At 57.7% G+C, this 24214-nt stretch overlaps 1 protein-coding gene across 28 annotated transcripts in view; it reads left to right on the top strand.

The window, feature by feature from the left end:
- NRXN2 (neurexin 2) overlaps window positions 1–24214 on the top strand; it is a 102680-nt gene that overhangs the window by 41509 nt on the left and 36957 nt on the right. For 12 of the 28 annotated variants that reach the window (XM_081063550.1, XM_081063558.1, XM_081063555.1 and 9 more), the window contains 10 exons: window positions 6797–6958; window positions 7680–8118; window positions 9145–9531; window positions 9712–9915; window positions 15860–15886; window positions 17373–17501; window positions 17895–18276; window positions 18873–19063; window positions 20738–20911; window positions 21251–21370. In XM_081063550.1, the coding sequence (XP_080919676.1) occupies window positions 6797–6958; window positions 7680–8118; window positions 9145–9531; window positions 9712–9915; window positions 15860–15886; window positions 17373–17501; window positions 17895–18276; window positions 18873–19063; window positions 20738–20911; window positions 21251–21370 (2215 nt within the window). The remainder of the gene's footprint in view (window positions 1–6796; window positions 6959–7679; window positions 8119–9144; window positions 9532–9711; window positions 9916–15859; window positions 15887–17372; window positions 17502–17894; window positions 18277–18872; window positions 19064–20737; window positions 20912–21250; window positions 21371–24214) is intronic. The other 16 variants (XM_081063579.1, XM_081063569.1, XM_081063571.1 and 13 more) reach the window with 2 other exon arrangements.

The raw sequence follows: 24214 nt of genomic DNA on the forward strand, positions 1-24214 counted from the left end.
CAGTTTCCCCCACAGCTCTGCTGCTCTGACTAACACTGTGTTTCACACTGTCTTCCTTCCCCTCCATTTCCCCTCACCCTCTCTGCCCCTTGCCTGTCCAGCATGGCCTCTGACCTGGGTTGGTTTCCTTCCCTATTGAGGGGGTGAGAGGAGGAGGCCTGTCAGGAACAAAGTTGGGGTAGTTGGGGCCAAGCTCCTCTGTTTGGGTTGGGCTCAGTCCGTGAGTGTCAGTGTGGGAGTCTGTGTAAACGCAGCTGGTGTGTGTTGGTGTGTGGGTGCAACTGTGTGTAAATGTTGGTGTGACATTTAGGGGGTGTTAGTGGGAGACTGCACTGTGTTTGTGAGACTGCTGGTGAGTGTGCGTGTATAAACGCTAGTGTGAGCTAGGGGCTGTGTTGTGGAGTCTGGTGAGGACTCGGTGTGGAGGTGGTTGTTGGGGCAGGAGCAAGCGAGGGGCTGAGGCTGGCCCTTTGCGCCTGCCTTGCCTCGCCCGGGAGTGTGTGCCTGCAGGCCCTGCGTGCGCCATCCCCTGGGATTCCCTCATGCCTGCGCGGTCCTGGCTCTGCCGCAGCAGGTGGTTAGTCATCGCCTATTAATAATGCAGCGTGATTGAGCACCAGGCTGGGGACCCTGTCTGCTCCCATGAGGCCCGAGCTGCTTGGGGCAGCTGTCTGGCCTTCCCAGCCTCCCAGGTCTGCGTGGCTGCCTGGCTGATGACGAGGATGGAAGCACGATAGCTAGGCTTCCAATCGGAGTAGCTCCCCCAACTCCCCAGGAGGCGTTACCTCTGAGGCCCTGTGTGGCTTGTCCTGAAGCTTTTGCAGCTCTGTGTTCCTGCACCCACAGACCCATGCTAACCCTGCCCTCTGCCCCGAGCTAGTGCCCATGGGCATAGCCATCCTAGCCCAGCCCCATCCAAGGCCTCACCTGGCCACTCCCAGTCATCCCCTTGTTTAAATGGAGCCTTCGGTGGTCCCAGCACCAGCCTCCACAGACTCGCTTCTCCAGCTGTGGCTTCTAGGAATCAGCTGCTGTCCGCGTCTCAGTCCAGGCCATAGAGTACCCGTGAGGAGCTGGGCATTGGGAACTCTTTCCAGAGCTTCACTCTGACTTTGGGGACAGAAGGGAACAAGCTAAGTCCATGTAGTACACCCCAAGCACTCAGGGAATACCATCTGAGAATTAGGATCACCCAGACCTTCCTTCCAGTCTCAATGTAGTTAAAAGGTGACCATGTTAACCTTGGGCGAAAGCTCAGTTACCAAACAGGCTGATAATATACCTGCAATGCCTATTTTGTGGGGCCAGTGTGAAGGTCAAATGGGTAATGGAAGTGAAAGCATCTGTGCTCCGTAAAGGGAATTATAATTTTATTAAGCTTTATAAAATGTTAACTGATTAGCTCAGTGTTTCCAGGGCAGGGATGTTTTGTAAAGATGCTATTCCCTTCTCAGAGCAAACCCTGGAGAATACAGCATCTCTGGCCCCACTAGAGACCCTATTACTGTCCCTTCTTAGGAATCAGTCCTAAAATAACTGCACAAAATCCCAGAATGCCTCAGGAATTGGGCCTGGGGAGGAGGAGGAGAGTTGGAGTGACCTGGGGAAGCTAGTTAAGAACAAAGCAGCCCGTCTGGTTTCCGCCCTGGCAAGGAAACGTGCTGTTCAATTCTGCATTTCGGAAGTCTGTGCTCTCTGGCGTGAGCATCAGTGCTTATTGTCAGAGCTGGTTGCCTTGGGGTGGTCTGAATGGCCTCAAAAACCTTAGGAACCTGTCCCAGGGGTCGGCGCTCTTAGGCCACGATTGGAGTCAAAAAATGGGGCACAGAATGAGACTGAACTCAACCTATTCTAATTCCGGGCATTCCTCAGCCGGGTTCCGGCTGGTTTTGTATTTATTTGTACTAACTCCTTTATACGGACTCTTTTCTTGTTGTTGGAGCATTTCTCCCTGGGGGAGAGGGTGGATACAGACCACAAAGGCCAACCCGGTTGAGAAGTTCGAGTTCGATGTAGTCAGGCTGGTGGAAGTTGCTTGTAAAAATAATAATAACAGTTCTTTGTACATACAATTGTGGGCTTTGGCTCCCCTAAAGAGCTCCCATCGTTTGGATATCATTTAAACTCTTAACGCCTAGATTGCAAGCAACAGGCAGAAGTTATTCTCAGTAAACAGATGGGGAACCTGTTGCCCAGAGAAAGCCTGGAGTCACACAGCCACTTCCGTGGTTTCACTTCGTTTGTCTCGTTTGATCCTCATAGTAAGCCTGGGAGAAGTGAGAATGGTGGAAGTGGTTCAATGCTGATGACAGGTGAGGGTCAGACAGGTAAAATGGAATTGGGCGGGAAAATGGTAAAAGCTAAAAGTTAAGTTAACTAATTAATTAATTATTTGAAAGAGAAAAGAAAATGGTAAAAGGCCAAAAGTTAATTGATTAATTAATTATTTTTCAAGAAAGAAAATGGTAAAGGCTAAAGACCTTAGGATTTCTGACCTGAAATTCCCATTCCCAAACTTGATCAAATCTAGATGTCAGGCTTCCCCGTGGGCTATAATTGCTGCCTAGGTCATCTTCCCGGTGTGTCTTTCCAACCAGTTTCTCCTCTCTTTAGTTTCTCCCCGACCCCAAATAGATGGCGAAACGTAAACATGTAGCATGGCTGCCGCTCCCTCAGCCATCCTTCGCCTGTCTTCCTCCTCTCCTCCCACCCCAGTCAGTCCTAAGGGGAGGCCTGGACCTTTCTCCTAACCAAGTTGTTCTTAACCACCTTTGGCTGGCGGGTCCCTGTGAGAGTTTGGTGATACAGCAAAGGCTTCTCATCGGAAAGCAAAACACCCATGACTGCAGTTTCACACGCAGTGTCAAGGGGCTTCAAAGCCCATCCAGCCCCCCACCCCCGCAAGTTAGAAACACCTGCCCTCAATCTTATTCTCCCCCAAACAAGCCCCGCTCCCAAGGAGGCTGGTGACTCTGTGATCATCGCAGGGAACCAGGAAAGGCTCTGGACGATGCCAGAGGGGCATCTCCTCTTCCTCAGCCTTTCTTCCTGGGGCATGGTGGGCAAGGAGTACCCCTGTGGGGATATTTGTGGCCAGGGCCTGGTCACACGTCCTACCTACCTGTCGAAGGGGAGCCAAGCAGAGCAGGAGAGAGGTGGGCCAGTGGGGAAGGTTGAGAGCCCTCGCAGGTGGTATGCTGCCTCTTGCAGCACCGCTGGCCACCCTCCCTGCCCCTGGGGAGTGGAGCCGAGGCTGGGTGCTAGGTGCTGGGCTTCTGCGTCTTACGCACTCCCTGCCCTCCTCCCCGGCTGGGCCTGGCTCTTCCGGGGCAGAGCTGTGGCTCCTTCCTCCTGGCTGTTGGGTCCCCACTCAGGCCCACCTGTCTGTGTGGAGTGGACTGGTATGGGTTCCGGGCAGTCTCTGCAGTCTCTTGGGGCCCTAGCCGTGGTCCTGAAGATGAAAAGAATGCTGGTTGGAAATGAGCCTGTCAAGACTTCTCCCACTGCCTTCCATGGGATGTGTGTGAGCATGTGTGGCTGGGTCCGTGATCAGTGGCGAATGGGTGGTGGGGCTGAGCGCCTGGGACACCCTCTGGTGAGGAAAGTCTGAGTCTAAGGTCCCCTCCTTTTCTTTCGCAACCCATAGATGTCTCTGTCCTAGTGGGGGCTCCTCTCCCCTCCTCCACTGGAAGGAAGCTTCTCCTTCTTGCACCCACACAGCTCTTTTGCCTCCATCTCTACTCCCGGCCTGGTCCGCATGCCTTCTCACCTGTGGCTGCTTTCTCTTGCCTTTTCTCCTGGGCCCGCCCCCTCGCCCCCCGCCCCCCTGGCCCTCTAACCTGCTTGTGTCCTCGCTGCAGTGGCTGTTCTGTGTTGCATGGCACCTTGCCCTCCTCTCCTGCCGGCCCTCCCCCTTCCAGAAGCTGCGCGGGGGGGCTGGGGGGCCGGGGCATCATGAATCCCCAGGGTGGAGGGGGACAGGGGAATTATTCTCCTGTTTCCTGCTTTTACTAACGAACCCGCCATTTTTGTGTCTGGACTTTGATTTGTCTGAGGGAACAGTCGGGTTTACTAATCTGTCATCTCCCTCCTTGCCTTCCCCAGAGACCTTCCTCCACTCCCCTACCCCTGGCTTCCTTTCCACCCAGTGCCCATGCCCCCACTTTCTCTACTTCCTCTACCCCAGGCTGACCCCCTTTCCTCTGTGAACCTCCTGATGTTCCCTGCCTCCTGCTACCCTCTCCCCCACTCCCTGGGCTACAGCTGCTCTAAAAAAGTACTTGTGAATTTGGGGGACAGATAGGGTAATTAAGGCAGCCCTTTTCTAGGATGTTCCATGTGGCAGTGATTTGCATAAAGCCATGGGGGCAAGGTCATTTTTGTACCCAGTCTGGAGGGTAGTTGAGGAGGGCACCCTCCCCCTCCCCCAGGTCAGGTCCTTCTAACTCTGAGAGGGCAAAGGCAGATGAGTTGGCTGAAAGGACTGGGTCGAAGAGAGCCCATAGGTTGAGGAAGATGCCAATAGCTGGTGCCCCGGCCTAGGGGGCCGGGAAGAGGGACAGCCCAATGGCTCTGGTGGGCTGCAAGGCCGATGTATTGATGGGGGCCAGAAGAACCTCTTCCTGGGGAGCTTTGGGGCTGCACAGAAGCAGGGGTACCTGGTTAGAGCAGTCTCGAAGGACCGAGGCGTAAGGTTTGTAGATGGGACACAGGCAGCGAGCGCCAAGTGTGGCCTTGAGCCTGGAGGTGACTTCATGCTCCCCTTTAATGACTACATGTCCCTGGACCAGGCTGGCATTAGTGGGGTCACAGGGACACGTCAGGCCGGGTGCCTACCCTTCAAGGAGCTGACTGTATTGGGAGTGACCAGATGTAGGCTCAGGAACTAATTAGTGGCCCAATTCCTGATCTCAGTGTAGCATCAGGAGTGGAGCTGGGGGCGATGGAGTGGAATTTGTCACAGGGAGACCCCCTTCTCCCCGCCACCCCTCCCTATCTTGTCCACACCACTTCAGCCCAGTCCCCTTTTTCCCTTTCTCCAACCCCCTTCTGCCCGGTCTAATCTTGTCTGCATGTTTTTTGTGACTAATACTTTGACCCTTCCCTTTTCCACCCAGATCCCCACTTCCCAGCCTCGGGTAGGGTGGAGGGAAGAAGAAATAAACAATCATGACCAGCCCTCCCCTCAGAACACGACTCAGAAGCTTTCAAACTGCCCCTTCCCATGAAGACACCCCCATCACCATCTGTCCTTGAACCTAGTCGCCCCAGCACAAGGTTTGATGGTTCCCAGGACGGGGCTCGTCTGCCCTGGCTTTGCTCAGTGCCTGCCCCCCCATCCCTGGGAGGTGCCAGTGCCAGCCCAGCACAAGGGGGACTCAGGGTCCTGTGGGGGAGGCTCCCCTGTTCCTGTTTTGCTCATGTCTCTTAGGAGTTCATAGCACCCACAGCTGCCCCGTGACCATGGAGCCCTGGGGACCAGTTGCTGGAAGATGGCTGGTGGCAGATCCAAATGGGCTGGTATGGGTGGGAGGGGCATCACGGGCTGTGACTGGAAGGCCCGTCTCCAGACTTTGCCTGAAAAGGGGGTGCTGAAGCACGTTACGGGAGTGAGAAGTAGGAGTGAGCTGTGAGCTGAGGAAGCACGGTGTTGGGTTCCCTGTGAGCCAGCTTCCTGGAGGCCCCTGCAGGAACCTGCCTGCTTTCCCAGATGATTGTCCTAAACTACAGCCTTCCCAGAGTGGAGGCTCATGGTTCCCTAGCCCTTGATTCTTCTCCCACAACCTTGCTGGGGCTCCCGATCCCTTGTGGGCTACACCTATGGACTTTTCAAGGGCCAGGTGGGCATTTGCCCGGGGAGGGGGTAGTCCAAGAGTTTTCTGCCCTTGTCACTTCCCACAAGGTTACTTCTGCCTTCCCCAGGCCGCTACTGAGCGCCTCTCACCTCCTTGGAACACTGGGTAGTCTCCCACCCTTACTCATCTTGCTTCCTTACCTGGCTTTTCAACCCTGAGTCAAGGTATCCTGAGGTTAGTCCTGTGCCCCTCTGTTCCCTAACCAGGCCCTGACTCCCTAGAGTATGATGGTGGCATCAGTAGGGAAGACAAAGAAAGAAAAACAGGCTGATGAATAAATAGGTAAAGTGCTGCCCTCTTGGGACACAAGAGAGCCACCTGAGTAGAGGGACCTGGGAGTAAAGAAACAGACTCAGGAAAGGGGCGTATGGTAGGGGTCAGCCCTGAAGGGCCTTCTGCGTCCCCCAGGAAGTCGCAAGACTCCCCAGGAATGTCTGAGTTCTTGTTGCTCACGCCTACTGGGCTAAGACTGACAGGGCTCAGCGCCCTGATGGGAGAGCTACAGGTGAGTCGCAGCCGCCACGATCCAAGGAGAATTGGTGGTCTCTGCCTTGTTTATGAAAGATGCTCTGAAATCACATGTGGGTCCAGAGAGCACCTTCAAGAGGAGGGGTGCGGTGGTGCCATCTGCACCCCCCATCTGGGGCCCTGAGCCACTTCCGGGAGCTGGTTCTTGGTGAGCGCTTTTAAGTCCCCTGCCTGCTGAGCTGGGGGCCGCGGGGCAGGCCCTCGTCTATCCTGAAACCATCAAATCTTGTGCTGCCTCCTTTGTCCCCTTCCCTTTCTGCCCCCACTGTTCCTCCTCCGAGACAAGCAGACATAAAAATGGGGGGCCCCCTCTCCCATTGCCCCCTGGCCCCTCCCTTGCCCAGCCTGAGGCTCTTCCCAGAGAGTTGATGCCGGTTGTCTCCTTGTCTCCCCCCACTCCCTGGGCTGGGCAGGTGACCATCTCGGTGGACGGGATTCTGACCACCACAGGCTACACGCAGGAGGACTACACCATGCTGGGCTCAGACGACTTCTTCTACATCGGGGGCAGCCCCAACACGGCTGACCTGCCGGGCTCACCTGTCAGCAACAACTTCATGGGCTGCCTCAAGGATGTGAGTGGGGCTCGGCAGGGGCTGGCCTCAGCCCAGGGGCCCTTTGTCCCTATGTTCAGGGTGATTTAGTCTGACCTGGCCAGGTGCCTGGGGCCTCTGTGCCTCCCAAGTTCATGGTGGCGGACCTTCCCTCTTTAAAACCCAAGGCCATGGACACCATCAAGAGGCTGCCCTTCTCTCACTTCTTGAGCCTCCGAAGTCCCCCATCCTCTCCGAGGACCCTGCAGCTGGCAGCTGCTGGCCGTGACGACTGAACACCTGTGTTTCAGTCTCGGCTCTTCCACTGATCAGCTCTGTGACCCTGACAGACCTGTCCCCTGATCTGTCTGAGTCTTAGTTTCCTCATCTATAAAATGAGGGGTCAGTATCTACTTCTTAACATGGGTATGACAAGCGGATGAGAGTGTAAACAGAAATACGTCATCCAGTTGGGAAATGTCAACGACATGTTTGTTGTTGGGGGTTGTCTTATCATTATCGTCATGGGCCACCATGCGAGTGCTGGACAGGGGGACAGCACAGAGAAAAAAGTGGGGCACGGGGGTGCTCATTCACAGCCTTGGTGTGTGAAGTTCTAGAACAGAGGCCAAGCCAGGGGTCGGTAGTGCTGAGCAGGCCCCTCCGAGGGCCGGGTTGCAGGGTGCCATGGTGCTGGCGGGGCTGGGCAGGCATGGCCAGGTGCTAATCTGCGTCTGCTTCTCCACCCCGCCCCGCCCTGCAGGTGGTCTATAAGAATAATGACTTCAAGTTGGAGCTGTCCCGCCTGGCAAAGGAAGGGGACCCTAAGATGAAGCTGCAGGGGGACCTGTCATTCCGCTGTGAAGATGTGGCTGCCCTGGACCCTGTGACCTTTGAGAGCCCCGAGGCCTTTGTGGCCCTGCCCCGCTGGAGCGCCAAGCGCACCGGGTCCATCTCCCTGGACTTCCGCACCACGGAGCCCAACGGGCTGCTGCTCTTCAGTCAGGGCCGGCGGGCTGGGCCCGGGGCCGGTAGCCCCAGCTCTGCCCAGCGGGCCGACTACTTCGCCATGGAGCTGTTGGACGGCTACCTCTACCTCTTGCTGGATATGGGCTCTGGGGGCATCAAGCTGCGGGCATCCAGCCGCAAGGTCAATGACGGCGAGTGGTGCCACGTGGACTTCCAGAGGGACGGGCGCAAAGGTCAGGAGGCCTCTGGTCTCTTCTCCTCTCACCCCGGTCGCCCCTGTCCCCCGCCCCGACCTCCTCTCCACCTCTCTTCTGTCCTACAGTTTCCTGTACCCTTCATGCCAGCTCCTCCGCTCCTCTCTGGCCCCCCCGGCCCCTCCGGTGTCACTACTGTCACGGTGCCTGGGCAGGAGGAGCCTAGCGTTTGCAGTCAGTCAGACCTGGGTTCACCCCTCAGCCTCCCCGCTTACTGTGCGTGTAACTTTGGGCCCCCCTCAGCTTCCTTGTCTATGAAAGGAGTCATTACATCCGGGTCATCAAGAGGAGAAAACAAGAGAACACTGTAAAAGCGTTAGCACCGTGCTTCCCGCAGAGTAGACATCCCAGCCTCCTAAAAAGAAAAAAAATCTTCCAAGCACGCCTCCCTTCTGTCTAGAACCGTTCAGTTTTCTTTGATTAAACTCCCTTGAGAGGTATGTACTGCGTCCCCACTATGCCAGGTGCTGTCCAAGGTGCTGGGGTAGGAACAGCAGTGAACTCAACAGTCTTTGCTGTCACAGAGCTCCTGTTCTGGAGTGTGTGGGGGGAAGGACACTGATGGTGGCCTCCTCGTAAGGACTCCAGCACAATAAAGCCTCAGAGCAGAGTGCCAAGGTCAGGCAGGCGCTCTTTCTTGCAGCTTCTGTTGCTCCTAGCCACCCTCTCCCCCACACTTCCTTTTCCAGCTCCCTTTCCCATCCTCTTGTTGTTTCCTACCCAGTTCATCTTGTGAAACACAGGAGAATTATCTGAGACGGAGAGAATGGATATAAATGAGAACTGACACATTATCCAATTTAAGCGCTTTTCACTGTCAGCTAAATTTTTGTGCTCCCCCAATTGTCACCGCGCTGGGCCTTCGAGTCTGGGTGGAATGATCATTCCCCAACACACAGTGGGGAAGGGGGCTGCCACGGCTCCTGGGAGTGTCAGCGTCTCATGGGCTTCCTATTTTTTTCTCTCCCTTCCTCAAAGAAAGGCTCACTCTTTCTTGATCCCCAGGCTCCATCTCAGTGAACAGCCGCAGCACCCCATTCTTGGCCACCGGGGAGAGTGAGATTCTGGACCTGGAGAGCGAGCTGTACCTGGGCGGTCTGCCTGAGGGGGGGCGGGTGGACCTGCCCCTGCCCCCTGAGGTGTGGACGGCGGCGCTTCGGGCTGGCTACGTGGGCTGTGTGAGGGACCTGTTCATAGACGGGCGTAGCCGAGACCTTCGGGGCCTGGCCGAGGCACAGGGGGCTGCAGGCGTCGCCCCCTTCTGCTCCCGGGAGACGCTGAAGCAGTGTGCGTCTGCCCCGTGTCGCAACGGGGGCATCTGTCGAGAGGGCTGGAACCGCTTCGTCTGTGACTGCATCGGGACCGGCTTTCTGGGGCAGGTCTGTGAGAGAGGTGAGGCTAGTCACCGTCCCAGGCGTCCTCGCTGCCGCCCCTGTGTCCCCTGCTGCTCAGCATGCCCCTCATAGACCAGCCCTGGGCCTGGCCTCCTCGTAATGATTCTCTCGGTCTTCTCTCTCCCTGCACGGGCTGTTGCCTATCCCCCGGTCCCCTGTTCCCCCACTCCTGGGGCAGAGGCCACGGTGCTGAGCTACGATGGGTCCATGTACATGAAGATCATGTTGCCGAATGCCATGCACACGGAGGCGGAGGACGTGTCTCTGCGCTTCATGTCCCAGCGGGCCTATGGGCTCATGATGGCCACCACCTCCAGGGAGTCAGCCGACACCCTTCGCCTCGAGCTGGACGGGGGCCAGATGAAGCTCACTGTCAACCTCGGTAACCACCCCACCCCCGCTCCTGGCCCCTTCCCTGACCTTGCCTCTGGCTCACACCCCCTCTGTCTGGAGAAGCCGGTGGGGGCGCCAGCGAGAGTTTGCGGGTGGGGAGCGTGGGAGCCCCCAGAGCTCATTCCCAGCGATCCCGTAGGGCGGTGCTGTGTGCTCAGCAAGCCTGTGTGGGGGGGACCCCGAGTGCAGCCGGGCCATCTTTCCGAGTGTGTTCGGGGTATGACAGCTGCCCTCCCAGGTTACTCACGTGGGTTTTGGCATGTCTGGCCTGCGTGCACACATGTAATGACATAGCTCACTCTTGGTTGTCAGCTTTTCCCCGTACTCATTCATGGGTTCATTCACGTGGGGAGCACAGGAGACGCCCACTGCTGCTGAGCCCGCGCTCAGTGCAGCTGGGGAGGCCCCGCCCACACTCAGCGCCCTCAGCTGCTCTGCGCTGGAAGGGCCGTGTCTGTGTCTGTGTGTCTGTGTGCGTAGCTGCACGTGTGACACTGGAGGCTTTGGGACATGTCGTCTCCTCTTTGTCTGCTTTCACATCTGAGTGGAAGACACCCGGTCACGAGCTAGGTGTTGCTCCCTGTTTTATAGATTGTTAAATTCATATACTGACTTATCCAGCATCACAAAGCTGGTGACGGGGGTGTGGGAGGGAGTGGGGGGGAAGAGCCCAGGCTCAGACGCGGGTCATTTACCTAAAGTGCAGGGCTCCTCTCATTGTCTCGAACACAGCTGGGGTGCAGGGCTGTCAGGGGTCCTTGCTGTCAGAGGGCTTGTGTCTCTGCCCCTGCCCAGAGCAGGCCACGGCTCCACTTCAGGGGTCAGCCCTCGGGGTGTCCTGCGGGCAGGACCATAAGGCCTGTTGGGGCAAAAAAACCTTAAGTTCACTCATTCAGCTAATATTTATGGGACACCGTGTAAGTGCCAGGTGTGTTCCAAACCTGGGACTACAGCAGTGAATAAGATGAGGTCCCTGCCATCATGGAGCTTTCAGCCAGGGTGACACTAGAAGTTAGAGGTCGTAAGCTGTCCAGTCTGGGCTCACGTCTCTCTGAGACCAGCCTCTCTGAGCGTATAGGCGTGTAGTACCCAAGGCCACGGGGCTCCTTGTTTCCTGGGCCTGGAGGGGAGAAGTGGGGCTCCTCCGAGTGGATTAGAGTCCTCCACTGGAGATGACACAGAGCTTTGAGCTTTTACAGATTCCTGTGGAGTCTCATGCTAACACTGGTCTCCAGGCATCTGTGGGACAAACTGTGGCCTTTTGGGGGCCCATTACCTTGTTAATCAATGTATATGTATCTTTTCCTTTCCCCTTTTGGCCACCTGGCCTTGTACTCCTAGGACAAGGATCTGCTGAGCAAGGCAGGGGCTGGGGTGGAGGTGCGCAGGTGGCCAGGGCCTCAGAGTGGCTTTAAGGTCCCCTGAAGCTCTGTTTCTAACTGTGATAGCAGCCCACAGGGTGGGTGGCAGGTGGCAGTGCTGCCGGGGAAAGCAGGATGGGAAGCAGCCTTTGGCCAGCACTCCACGGGTCTGTATAGTACCCCGGGAAACAATCACAAGAGGAAGGCACCAGCCCACGACCCCACGTTTGGCCCTGTGTTTCTCAGACCTCCCAGGGCTGCGTACCCAGCATGCAATGCCCCTCCCCCTGGCATGTGTGTGTTCTCTGTGCGGCTGTGCATGTGGCTGTGTGCCTGGTGGGGACACAGCAGGGAAACTGGGGCTTCTATTTGCAGGGAGGGCAGGCGTTGCTGCCTCATTGGACTGCCTTAGGTTCCCCTGTGAAGAAGCTTGGGTTCCTTTCGATTAGACAGGAGCCGGTGTCCTTGGCCAGAAAAAGGTACTCTGGTGGGCCCGCAGGACTTTCACCCTAAGGATCTACTTTGTCCTTCCCATGGACGCGTTTTTCTGTCTGTGCCACATAAGTACTTAGACGTTAGAGGAAAGGTGGCTCTCAGGATGATAGCCAGCAGGACAGTCCTCTCCCCTGCCTCTCGACCCTGGCTGTGCCCGGCCCCGTGCAGACATGCCATCTCTAACACAGCTCACGACACGCTGTGACCAAATGCTGGGCGCAGACGCATGTGTCCACAAGTACCGAGAGGTGCGTGTACAGGGAGGCGTGTGGCCGCTGTGTGATCACACAGACACACAGGCTGTCCACACCCCCCACTCAGCCTCAGGCTGCGAAGGGACGAGCACTGGGCCTGGGGCCAGAAGATCTGGGTTCTAGCCCTGGTGTCCTTGACTGCTGGGTAAGTCATTTTCCCTCTCTGAGCCTCTGTTTTCTTCTCTGTAAAATGGGGATAAGAATCCTTGCTCTGCCTACTTTCTGTGATGGTCTTGAGGCTCAAATGGAATAATGGGAGTGAAGACATTATACGGATGCAAGACACGTGCGTAGAGATTCTGCAGCCTTCCTGAGGGAAAGCTGTCCTGGGATAGGGACGTAAGCGTAGTCAGGCCTGGGACTTGCTTCCTTCCACTTCGCATGACCCAGTCTGGCCTCCAGCTCAGGAACTCTGTTCTGTTCCCCATCCCGCTTGCTACACAGGGCCTGGGGGACCTCTCAGACACGCAGCACCACCGACGCCCCTGGGCTGGACTCGCTGCTGGGGCACGGAGAGAAGCCTGGCAGGGCTTGGACCCTGGTCTTGCGGTCTCATCCTATAGGAGGGAAAGTCAGACTTACGCAGGCAGCTCGTCATGTGCTCAGTGGAAGGACGCAGACTCGGTGCTGGGTCCTGAAGAGGACCCAGCTGTCTGCCAGGGACCTCTTGGTGGGGAGGAGACGCCGAGTGAGTGCCTGCCTCAGGAGACGGGTGTCTGCTAGGCCAGAGCGGGCGAAAGAGGCCCTGCTGCCTCCTTCCAGGCCGAGGATACCCGAGAAACCGGACTGTGCCTCCTGCCCCGCCCCTGGCCTTCAGCACATTTGCAGACACTGCAAGTTGTCAGAGCTCTGCAGTCAGCAGCCACTGAACAGAGCAGCTGCTCTGTCCCTACAGGACCATAGAGTGTCCTGGATTCCACACCCCATTCCAGTGAGACTGTTCCTGGGTGCCTGCTGCCTTGGCTGTGGCTCCTGCGGCCAGTGCCCCAGTCTGGCCGCCTACCCCTCTTCACCTTCCCTGGAGTTGCCCTCCCCCAGATGTGCCAGTGAGACCACGTGGAGGGCGTGTTGTGTGAAAGAATCTTAGAGCTGGATGGGCCCTTAGAAGTCACCCCTTCAGCCCGCCCCCACTCACACGTGGGCCTTCCCTTCCCTTGTGCTCAGATGCCTGCCATGTCAGGAGCTCCCCACCTCTGAGACGGCCGTTCTAATCACTGGGTCATTCTTCCTAGGTGGAAACCCCCCCTTCTGAACTTCCCATTCATGGACCTAGTTATATTCTCTTCAGCCTTACAGAGCAAGTCCAGCTCTCATTCACATTGTAAGCCAGGCTCAATACACATTACATCCCATAGCCCTTCGATCCCTGGGGCCGTGGGAGGGCACGTGTGGGGCTCCTGTTGGCTGGGCTCCTGGGGAGACAGTTCGGACTGAGAGCTGCACCAAGAGTGCACACTGCCACTCTGCGATGTCACTTCCCAGATGACACTCTGGCCAGTGTGCTCCCGAGGCTCCGTAGAAGCCTTGCCCCCGCCTCCTCCAATCTGTGGGGCCAGGTTGGGGATGGCAGGGGTGGACTAGATGGGGCACGGGAAGCCCGAGTTCCTGCCCTGAGTTCCTAGCCATGCAGAGGACTTCTTTCCGCCTCTCTCATCACGCGGTTGTACTCTCACACATTGTACTCTCCCTGCTCTCTAGGTACACCCAGGGCCTTGAGTCTGCACAGACCAGTCAATTCTGTCCATTCCCCGAACTGGAGGCGCAGGTTACTAGCTGATAGGTTACCAGCTAATGCTCCCTGAGCTGTGCTCTGGGTGGGTGTGTACACTGGAGGGCTGCTTCTCCCACTCACTCGCAGTACCTCGCTTTCCTCTGGGATGGTGCTGGCTCCCTCCTGGGGTGCCCATCTTCCACGAGTGCTTGCTTTCCTTAAACCCCACGGGAGTGGGGGCTCCTGAGGGTGTGGTCACTGCAGAGGGTGGGCCTGGAGCTGACACCTCTTCTCTGGACAGATGGCACCCATTCATGGTACTCCCTTGGGGTGGGGAAAGAATTGATCTCTTTCCTGGGCCTTTTCCCCCGCCCAGGGAAATTGGCCCGCCCTTTCAGTCCCCTTTTTTCTTTTTTGGACCCTTCATTGGTGAAGACTCTGCTGGCCCGGAGAGAGCCCCCGTGACCTGAAGCCAGGCCTGGCACCCTCCCACCCTCACCCTGACATTCCTCTCCTCCCCCTCTGTCCAGCCTCTTCCCTCTGTTCCCCCTTCCTCTTTTCTCTGGGCTCCCTCTCTGTCTCCTTCCTCTTACTGGGACTTCTGACTTCCCACTGTGTCTGCCCCTTGACCTTCCTCGGCCTCTGCCCTCCCTCGATGCCAGGCAGTGGCTCAGGGTCCTGGCTGCTCCCCCCCACTCTTCTGCTGTGGTTGACAACGCGTGTGGAGCTCAGCTGTACTGCCTGAGGGGCCCATGCCCCCCAGAGCCACAGGGGAATCTGTTTACCTTCACTGCAGGAACCTTCAGGGGCCCAGGGGATGTCAGGGTGCCCCCACCCCCTTTACTTCCTGGGCCCTGGGGTTCTCTGCTGAGCCTATTCTGGGAGGAGCCACAGGAAGCCAGGATATTGCTGTTAACCACGTGCTGGGAACTGCTCCCCCTCTGAAAGTCAAGGGCCAGCCTGGTGTCTTGCTCCCGGCTCAGAATCCTCTCGTTCCAGTCCCTCTGCTCACAGGGAGGGAAGCTGAAACTCAGAGAGAAGAGATTCCCCCGGTCACGTAATGAGATTAGGACCCAGCCTGTCTGCCTCCTGGTACAGCACTTTCTGCAGCCCCCTGCCGTCCAGTCTGAAGGAGCGATGCAGCCGTCCAGGGCCCTAAGACCCAACTTCACAGGACTCTGGTGCTCTGTGCCCTCTGCAAGGCTGGCTGACTGGCATGTGTGGGTAATGTGTCCCCACCAGGGGGTCGGCCAGAGGCCCTAGGGCCCCTGGCTGTAGCTCTGTGTACAGTGTGCTTTCTGACCACGTGGGACCTGGAGCTGGAGGCTAGCATCGCAGGGGCAGGAGACACTGCTTATGGTGCCTGCTGGTCCCTGAACTGCTGTGTCCTCAGAAGTCATACTTTGGGGGTCTCAATGTCCCCATCTGTGAGGCTTTGTCCCCCTCCCTAGGTAAACAGATTAATACTAGTTCCTCTTTAGGGTTTGGGACCACCGGGTCCCCAGTGATAGCCTGGCATCCTCCAGCTTAGGAAGGGTAGAAGGAAGGTTCCTGTAGGGGTGGTGCCAGCCCCCTGGGACTTTGGGGGGACATATAGGTACAGGAAGGGGGCTCTGGGGCAGACCCCTCCATTTAGCTCAGAGCCCAGGGGTCATGGAGAGTGACATGTCACAACCTGGGCTCTGAGCAGGGAGTTGTCCCAGAGCAGGGGATGCAGGGACTCTGGCCTTCCCCACCCATCTCCCTTCCAGAGATGAGGAGATGTTGGGTTGGCCAAGCCCTTAGCCCCCCAAAAATCCCCTGTACGCTGAGATTCCCAAGGTGCCCCTCTCCCTCAGACAGGAGAGGTCTGGGCTCTTCTGAGAAGGGAGAAGCAAGCCCTCTTTCTATCACCTGACCGCCCTGTCTCCTAGCCCTGGGGAGGGTTGGAGCCCTCTTGGGGGCAGGAGGGAGGGGAGAGGGCACCTGGGCACGCGTGGTCCCCGGAAAGTGGCCCTTGGGGGAACCCCCACCCGCAGACACCCCTCCCTGTGAAGGATGTAAAAAAAAAAAAAAAAACTTGTTCTGCCTTTTTGTCTCCCCTCCCCTCTGCCCGCCCCATGGCCCCCCCAGACTGCCTGCGCGTCGGCTGCGCACCCAGTAAGTGGCTTCCCTTTTTCTGCAGAGCCCCAAGGGGCTTGGGACGCTGGACACTGGGATCTGGGGAGGGATGGAGGAGGGAGGAGAAGCCTTTATCACTGGCTTGTGTGGGGGTTGGGCATGGGTGTGGGGAGGGGAGCTGGAGTGGGGCTGATGGGGAGTGTGGTTGTGGAGGGCCGAATGGGCCAAAGGAAGCCAAACTGGGGAGTTGGTGGGTGGTCCGTGGTCAGCATGCTCACCGTTCTGGGAAAAGGGAGGCTGGGAAACCTCGTCACCTCAAATCCTCAAGAGGATGGGGAAAAGACTTGGTGGCAGCAGGACGGCCCACCACTCTTTATGGGCAGGAAAGGAGCTGGAGAGGGGCAGGGATATTCCGCTGCATCTCCAGGGGTGGCCACAAGGGGGCGGGCGAGGCCCACTGGAAAGCTGAGGGCTTGAGGCCAGTGAGGCGCAAGTCACAAGGCCTCAAAATTCAGCCCTCCACAACTCCTTTGTTGGGTGGGGGCTGAGTTTCTGCCAGATGGGGGTGCTTTTCGAGCTGACAGTGGCTCTCAGCAGGGGTGAGATGGAGAATGAGTGTGGACATTTCTGGACACCCCCGTGTGCCCCCTCAATGCTGTCTCTGCGTGTTTCCGCATGGTGTGCCCTGAGGTCACGCAGAAAAGCACAGGAACATGACAGGCACAGGCAGAGGGACTGTGTTCAGCACATCTTTCTGTGTGTGTGGTATTTGTGTGCGTATGCCTGGTGAATCCTGTCCCCTGCTGGTGTGAGTCCTGGGGGGCCCAGGGGTGACCTGGGAGCGCTGCAAAGTTCAGCAGCATCCTAAAGGTAAACAGGGTTGTAGACTTGGGAGCAGAGAATCCTGGTCTTGAATAAATGGTCGTAATCCTTAAGAAACATTCCCGCCTCTGGCCATGCTGGACGAGCTGTGTGTGGTTGAGTGTCGGGTGTGTGGAGTAAACTGGTGTGTGCGGAAAGGTCACACTGGGTCCCTGTGTAGATGGGGGAACTGTGGGTGGGTGTGGAGGTTCCACTACCAGCAGCGAAACTGTGGGTGCATAGTGGGGCTTTTGGAAAGTTTAAGGTCTGCATATATGCTGGGAATTTAGCTGCTGGCTACACACGTTGCCACTGAAGGTCCTTTTAGGAGGCTGGGGGACAAGTACGTTGGTTGTTAGGACAGGAGTATCTGTGTGTAGGGTCCCAGAGCACAACTCGAGGCACGATTCACACCGATTCTGTTCAAATGGCACCTTCGGGTATCGTACAAAGTGGTGGTTCTAAGTGTGTCTGGGTTTATGACTGGGGATATAAAAAGCTGTTCGTGTGAGTGTGTGTACCTGTGTGCATGGCCTGGCCACGTGTGTGCGGTCAGTAGTGTGTGAACCTGCGTGCACACGAGTGGGTGGTGAGGCGCCGTGCCTGGGCTGGTACATGAAGCCATTCGCGGGCGTGTACAGGTGCCATGCTCACTCTCCCCTTGGTGCCGCAGGTAAAGGCCCCGAGACGCTCTTTGCGGGGCACAAGCTCAATGACAACGAGTGGCACACGGTGAGGGTGGTGCGGCGTGGCAAGAGCCTGCAGCTGTCTGTGGACAACGTGACCGTGGAGGGTAGGTGGTCTGGGGCCAGGGGTGGGCACATCTCTACTGACCTCTGCTTGGCCCCATTCTGGGTGACCACTGCAAAGGTAGCATTCCTTCAAGCCGCCACTGTCATTTCTCCCTCAGGGTGGTCTGTGGTGGGGTCCTGGGCCCCAGGGGCCATCTCAATACCTTGCAGGCATCGTGTCCCCGGAAGCCTGTCATCCCAGGACTGACAAGTCCTACTCCTGGACCCAGGAGCCATCTTGCTGCCAGCACCGACCTAAGGGTGTTTGCTGATGTCTCTCCCATGTGGCCTTTGTGTGGAGGGGAGGCTTCTGGGTCCCATGGCCCCACTCTAGGAACGATCCTACGGTCCGTGCCCCAAAGCCGCCTCTCATCTCTGTCTCCTGTCCCGAGCAGGACAGATGGCAGGAGCCCACACGCGGCTGGAGTTCCACAACATTGAGACGGGTATCATGACAGAGCGGCGTTTCATCTCTGTGGTGCCCTCCAACTTCATCGGGCACCTGAGCGGGCTGGTGTTCAACGGCCAGCCCTACATGGACCAGTGCAAGGACGGCGACATCACCTACTGTGAGCTCAATGCGCGCTTTGGTCTGCGTGCCATCGTGGCCGACCCGGTCACCTTCAAGAGCCGGAGCAGCTACCTGGCGCTCGCCACACTCCAAGCTTACGCCTCCATGCACCTCTTCTTCCAGTTTAAGACCACAGCCCCCGATGGGCTTCTCCTGTTCAACTCAGGCAACGGCAACGACTTCATCGTCATCGAGCTGGTCAAGGGGTGAGGTGCTAGGAGTGCACCGCTGTCGGGAAGTGGTCCCCTCTCCCTGCTGGCCACGACACGGCCTTCCCGCCACTGGCTGAGCCGTCTCATCCCCTCCAAACCACAGGTCAAGATTCAGGTCCCCAGCCACCAGCTAAGAGGGCAAAGCAGGACCCCCTTCTGCCCTGGCGACTCCCCAGTTACTTCCTTGCCAGGGGTTTTCCAGTTCTAGCTGTTCTCCATTCACTGACCTGCCTAGGCCCTCGAGCGCTCTCTCTACAGGCAGAAGACAAGGCCGTGTCCTTGTGGCCTCTTGCCTGAGCAGCTCTGTCCCTGATCCCAGGGGCCCCTGCTGCCCCCACAAACCCCTCCTGCTACCAGCTCCTCTTCTGAGCCTGTTACAGGGGCCATCTCCTCCATGACCCTCCCTCCCCACATTCGCCCCATGACCAGTTTTTGTGCCACTGGTCTGGGTCCCTCCATGGTGGGGGCTTCCTGCCTACCCCTTCCTCCTGTGGCACCGAGGACCCCTGACAGCTGTAGCCCCTCTCTCCCCCGTCTTCCCAGCATTGCCCCTCGCCTTGACCCAGTGTCTCCTCCCTACTGTGGGGCAGGTACATCCACTACGTGTTTGACCTGGGGAATGGCCCGTCCTTGATGAAGGGGAACTCAGACAAACCAGTCAATGACAACCAGTGGCACAACGTGGTGGTGTCCAGGGACCCAGGCAACGTGCACACGCTCAAGATTGACTCCCGCACTGTCACGCAGCACTCCAATGGCGCCCGAAACCTCGATCTCAAAGGTGGGGCCTGGGGCCTCTGGAGCAGGCCTGGCCCTAGTGCTGACACCCCTCAGCCCCAGCAAAATCACCCCTGCCCCGGCGCTTTCACTCACGACTCTCCCTCCTCCCTCCCCGTTCTTTCTGCCTCTTTCCCATTCCCCACTGAGTCCAGCCTGACATTTTCTTGTCAAAGATCTGCTCAGTTCTTCTGCGAGGCTGCCCTCTCAGCACTGAAAGCCTGGTCACAGGATGTGTGTCATGGGGAGCTTGTTGGCCTTACTCTGGAGCCAGGAGTAGGTAGCCCAGGCCTTCTGTTTGGTCCTGTCCGTCCTCTGAGGTTGAGAAGCGTGCCTTGGCTGAGGGATGGGGAGAGAATGGGGAGCTTAGCGTCCTGGCAGATGCCTCTTCTGGGTGGGGTGGGGGGGCAGTTGATGAGGGGGGGAGGGAGGAGCAGTTGCTGGGTTCCCGAATGCTGCACTGGTCATATACCTCAGGCATCAGCTGGGCCAGCTCTGGGGACGTTTTCGGACCCAGGCTTCCGTGCTGGGTTCAGCATCACACCAGGAGCCCACCTTCCCTGGCGTGTCAGTAGCTAGTGAGCAGTCATTGCCTGCCCCCAGAAGGGCTGGTTTAGAGAGCGGGAAAAGGGAGGATAAGCCTACACACTGGGGTGTTGTAACAGGCGTGAGGGCGAGGCCTGTGGCTTCTGCAGAGCCCACTGGGGCAATGTGGGCGACTGCCTGCACCACCCAAAGTAGCTCTCAGCTCCACAGGGACCGCTGGGTGTCAGTGACTCAGACTGTTCCAGCTTGGGGAGGATTCTCAGAGGCCATTGAATTCATCCCCCTCTTGGAGAAGTGGAAGCAAGCTTCCAGAAGCTAGATGGTTTGCCTGAGGTCACAAAGTGAGCAGGAAGCCCGGCTGGCACTGGAAGGCTTGGTCAAATCCTGGGCCAGAGTGCTGCCAATTCTCCCTGCTCCCAGAAGGGGGCAATATGTCCCAGACAACCCACAGTGGCAGCAAACCCAGCGGTCGGCTGGGCCAGTCTTGTGTTGCATTGAACCCCTGGCCAGGGCATCTGGGTGGATCTGTGTTGCTGAAACTCTGCTACGGGCTGGCCAAGGCTTCAAGGAGTTAGGTCCCATGTGGCCAGGCAGTGACTTGGGATTCAGGTGTCCCTGAGAACTTCCCGATGTCACCAAGAGTTCCCAGGCCAAGCCTTCGTTGCTGTTGGAGGAAGGGAGCTCGGCTTAGAACCCGTCCCAGGAGAGAACTCAGAGGAGGGAGAGGCCTGAAGGAGTTCTGGGAATGGGAGCCTTCAGAAGGGGGGGGCGGGGGTGGAGGGATTTGGGGCTGCACATCTATGAAAGGCCCTGATTACAAGCCGGAACTGGAATCAGATGTGTGGGAGAGAGCATGGAGCAGTTTCCTCCAGCTGCTCCCCCCCAAATCCCCCAACCTCCCCCTGCCCCCTGCATCTGGGCTTCTCTGGGAGAGGAGCAGACAGATGGCAAAGTGGAGAAGGAAGAAGGAAGAGATGGGGGGCGGGAATATGCAGGACGCTGGATCTCTGTAAGGTAACTAGAGTCTGGGATGGGACACTGCACGGCCAGGAGGATCTGACAGCTAGGTACAAAGTCCTGGGAGGGGCGCGGGGACAGGGAAGCCGAGGTTTTGACCCCACTCCCTTTGCAGGGGAGTTGTACATTGGTGGTCTGAGCAAGAGTATGTTCAGCAACCTGCCCAAGCTGGTGGCCTCCCGGGATGGCTTTCAGGGCTGCCTGGCCTCAGTGGACCTCAACGGGCGCCTCCCAGACCTCATCGCAGATGCCCTGCACCGCATCGGGCAGGTGGAGAGGGGCTGTGACGGTGAGTGGAAGGTGGAGGAGTCAGATGTGCCCCTGCAGGCTGCAGGAGGGCCAGCTGCAGAGGCAGACCTCAGATCCTGTACGAGCCTGTTCCCCGCACAAGCTCTGGGGTAGGGGTACAGGGCTGTGATGGGTCACTTACTCTCCCTATTGCCTCCCATCCTGGCCCCTTATCACAGTTCAAGGCCAATCCTGGAAGTCCTTGAGCCCCCCCATCCCCTCTCCCCCCTTTCAGCCTGGCAGAGCTGACTGCAGGGTCTCGGCCTGGCCCTGAAGCTTCCGTACCTCCTGGGGAGGGAGGGGCTTGGCTGAGCCTGGGGTATTCCTCCTGCCTCTTCAGGCCCCAGCACCACCTGCACCGAAGAGTCTTGTGCCAACCAGGGCGTCTGCTTGCAGCAGTGGGATGGCTTCACCTGTGACTGCACCATGACTTCCTATGGGGGCCCTGTCTGCAATGACCGTGAGTGTCCGGGAGGGGTACTAGGGGGAGACCCTGGCCCATTCCCTGGACTGCTGGGGAGGAGGGAGGGTCTCGGAGAGCCATGATGTTTGCTTCCTTCTCATCCCTTCTTGTCGTGAGGACCCAAGGGGAGCTGCTAGCTACTGTTCCCTCCCGGAGTCTTCTTACGCCTGTGCAGGACAGGACGGCTGCTGCCTGAATCTCTGGGGCAACCTGTTGATAGATGGCCTCTCCTCTTCATTCTGAGCTGGTGGGACACTGCTCCCTTCACCCATAACCAAAGGTGTCAGCCTCTGTTGCTCTCCCTGTGCGATTTTGGCCATGGTCTTACACGCTGTACTTGTAGCTCACACATACACACTATTATTGCACAGGGCGGGGAGTGGGCGCTGGTGTGGGCCTGCACCCGCTTTCCTCTGTCATCCTCAGAATTGTGCAGTGGAAGCCTGTTATCTCCTGCCCAGAGAAGTCCACGCCCCAGTGGGCAGGCTCAGGAGGCCTCCCAGGAGGCCAGGCTGTTGGACAGCTGGCTTCCCTGGACACTGGCCAGGCACTTCCTGCCTTCCCCCCAAGAAGCCCAGCTGTGGGTTGTCCCTTGGAGCTACAAGGACACTCCCTGGTGTCCTTGCCTGCTTCTTCTCCTTCCTGGCTGGGCACCTGCCTGCCAACCTGCATATTGTTCGAGCCCCCCTCGGCCCAGAGAGCCACTTCAGCAGCAGTTTCCAGTTCTTAGTGGTTGGTGGCCAGCAGCTGGTTAGAGCATGGCAGAGGGTAGGCAGCTGGGGCAGGCAGGGGGGAGAGGCAACCTCCTGCTCCACGGGGTGTTTCGTTTCAAAGGATCGGGTGGGCAGCAGTGGTTGGGGAGAGTGCAGCCCCCTCAGGTATTGCTTAAATTGTTGTCCTTGGGGTAGCCCTGCTGAGACACCAGGGATGTGACCACTCAGCTGCGTGGGGACACGCACGCATGCACGCAGGCACACGCATGCACACACACGGGAGGACAGGGCTTCTCCGTTTCGCAAACATGGAAGCCGGGGCCTGGAGGCGTCAGTGGATTTTTGGAGAAAGTAGTAGATCTGGGCCAAGAACCGGGGTCACTGCCTTTGCCTCCAGATTGCCTTAGTCATCTGGGCAGAGTGCTGAGTGTCTTTCGGCATAAGCCTGCTGGTTCCGGAATGGCCTCGTGGGTGGGTCACGGTTTTTCCTCCTCCCTTGGAAAATGGCCCAGTGCATCTCCCTCAGCGCTTCCCCGTGCTCTCAGGCAGGGCCCACCCTTGGGTACCCCCACGTCCTACCCTGTCCTCCAGGATTTTCCTTGTCTAACCTGCGGCTCTCTACCTTCCAAAGCCCCCCAGACAATGGTCACCTCAGGGGTACTCCAGCCCTGGCTCTGGGAAGAAAGGTGGGGCTGGGCTGGGCCTCTTCCCTCTCCAGCTCAGTGCTCACAGGCGATCTGAAGATGGTGGTAACTGCGGCCTACTAGTAACAATCCCCACAGATTGTTCCTCAGAGAAGGCAGCGAACGGGATAGAAACCAACCGCCCTGTTTCCCTGATGAGGAAACTGAGGCCTCAATGAGGCAGCTCCTTGCTCTAAGAGCGCGGTGGTGCAGCGCAGCTAGAACCTAAGCGATCCTGACTGTCACTCGCGGCAGCTCACTTAGTCCCAGGTTGGTGGTGGTGCGAAGGTGGGCCTTGCTTGCTGGGGGTACAGAGGATCAGGATGAAGAAGTGCTGCTGTCCATTGTCACTACTATACTCCCACATGGTGGAACCTTCTGGAAGGGAGCATAGAGATGGATGGGAGTTTAGGGAGTCATGCATCTTTCAGCAGAGGTGGAAACAGAGGCTGGGACTTTCCTGGTTCCAGGCAAGTGGGACGCAGGGAGAGTTGGGGCTGGGGAGCAGGGCACATCTTGGGAAATGTCACCATACAAGAGCATTGGTCTACGGTCTGGCGACAGAGCTGTAGAAGTAAAGAAAAGGTGGGTGCAACCTGGGAGTCTCCAAATGCAGGCCCTGGGGACCTCGCAGAAATCTGGGGATCGGGGCTCTGCCATGGCTTTCCAAGCCACAGCCCCCTGTTCTCTGGGGGTTGCTCCTCTTTCCAGGTCTCTATGCTTGGTACTGTTTCATGTTCACACTTTCTCTCTCTGTACCTGGCCCATTTGGGGCCCCGCAGATGTACAAGGTCAAGCAGGAACCTGGCTGAGGCCCATTCAGTTCATCCTGCCTCTGAGTTTGAAGGTTCTTGGGGGCAGACCTCGGCACCAAAGGGCCCTTCACCTGAAGAGAGGGAGGTGGGTGGGAATGGCCAGGGAGGAGGGAGCTGGACTGTCCTCAGAGGGTTGGGTTGGGCTGTGTTGCTGTCTGGGGCGGGGAGAGACTGGGATGAAAAGAGGTCTGACATGCAGAACAACTTTTACCACTTGTGGCCTTAGTTTCTCTATCTGTTACATGGGGACTACCCCTGGGGTGGGGGTGGGGGTGAAGGGATCTCTGTGTCTCTTTAAAGCTCAAGCGTCTGTTCTGGGAATGTAGGAGGAGATCAAAGGGAGAGAACCCATCTCTTCGATGAGAGAGAGAAAAGAGGAGAGAGAATGAAAAAGAATATGAAATGAGAGAGAAAGGAAGCTAAAAGGAGGGCCACTTCCTGATATGCAGCTGAAACCCCAGGGCTGAGGTTCAGGACCAAGGCACTCCCCTTGGGCCTGCTTGCTACTCTGTCTTTCAAAGCCTGTCTTGGGCCTCCCCCAGGCAATCCATTCTTTGCCATCTCTCTGCCCCGTTTCTCATCTCTCCACTTGCTTTGTTCATCCGTCTCTATTGATCTCTTGCACACCTC

The sequence above is a fragment of the Rhinolophus hipposideros genome, assembly GCF_964194185.1.
Source record: "Rhinolophus hipposideros genome assembly, chromosome: 10".
NCBI classification, from domain to species: domain Eukaryota; kingdom Metazoa; phylum Chordata; class Mammalia; order Chiroptera; family Rhinolophidae; genus Rhinolophus; species Rhinolophus hipposideros.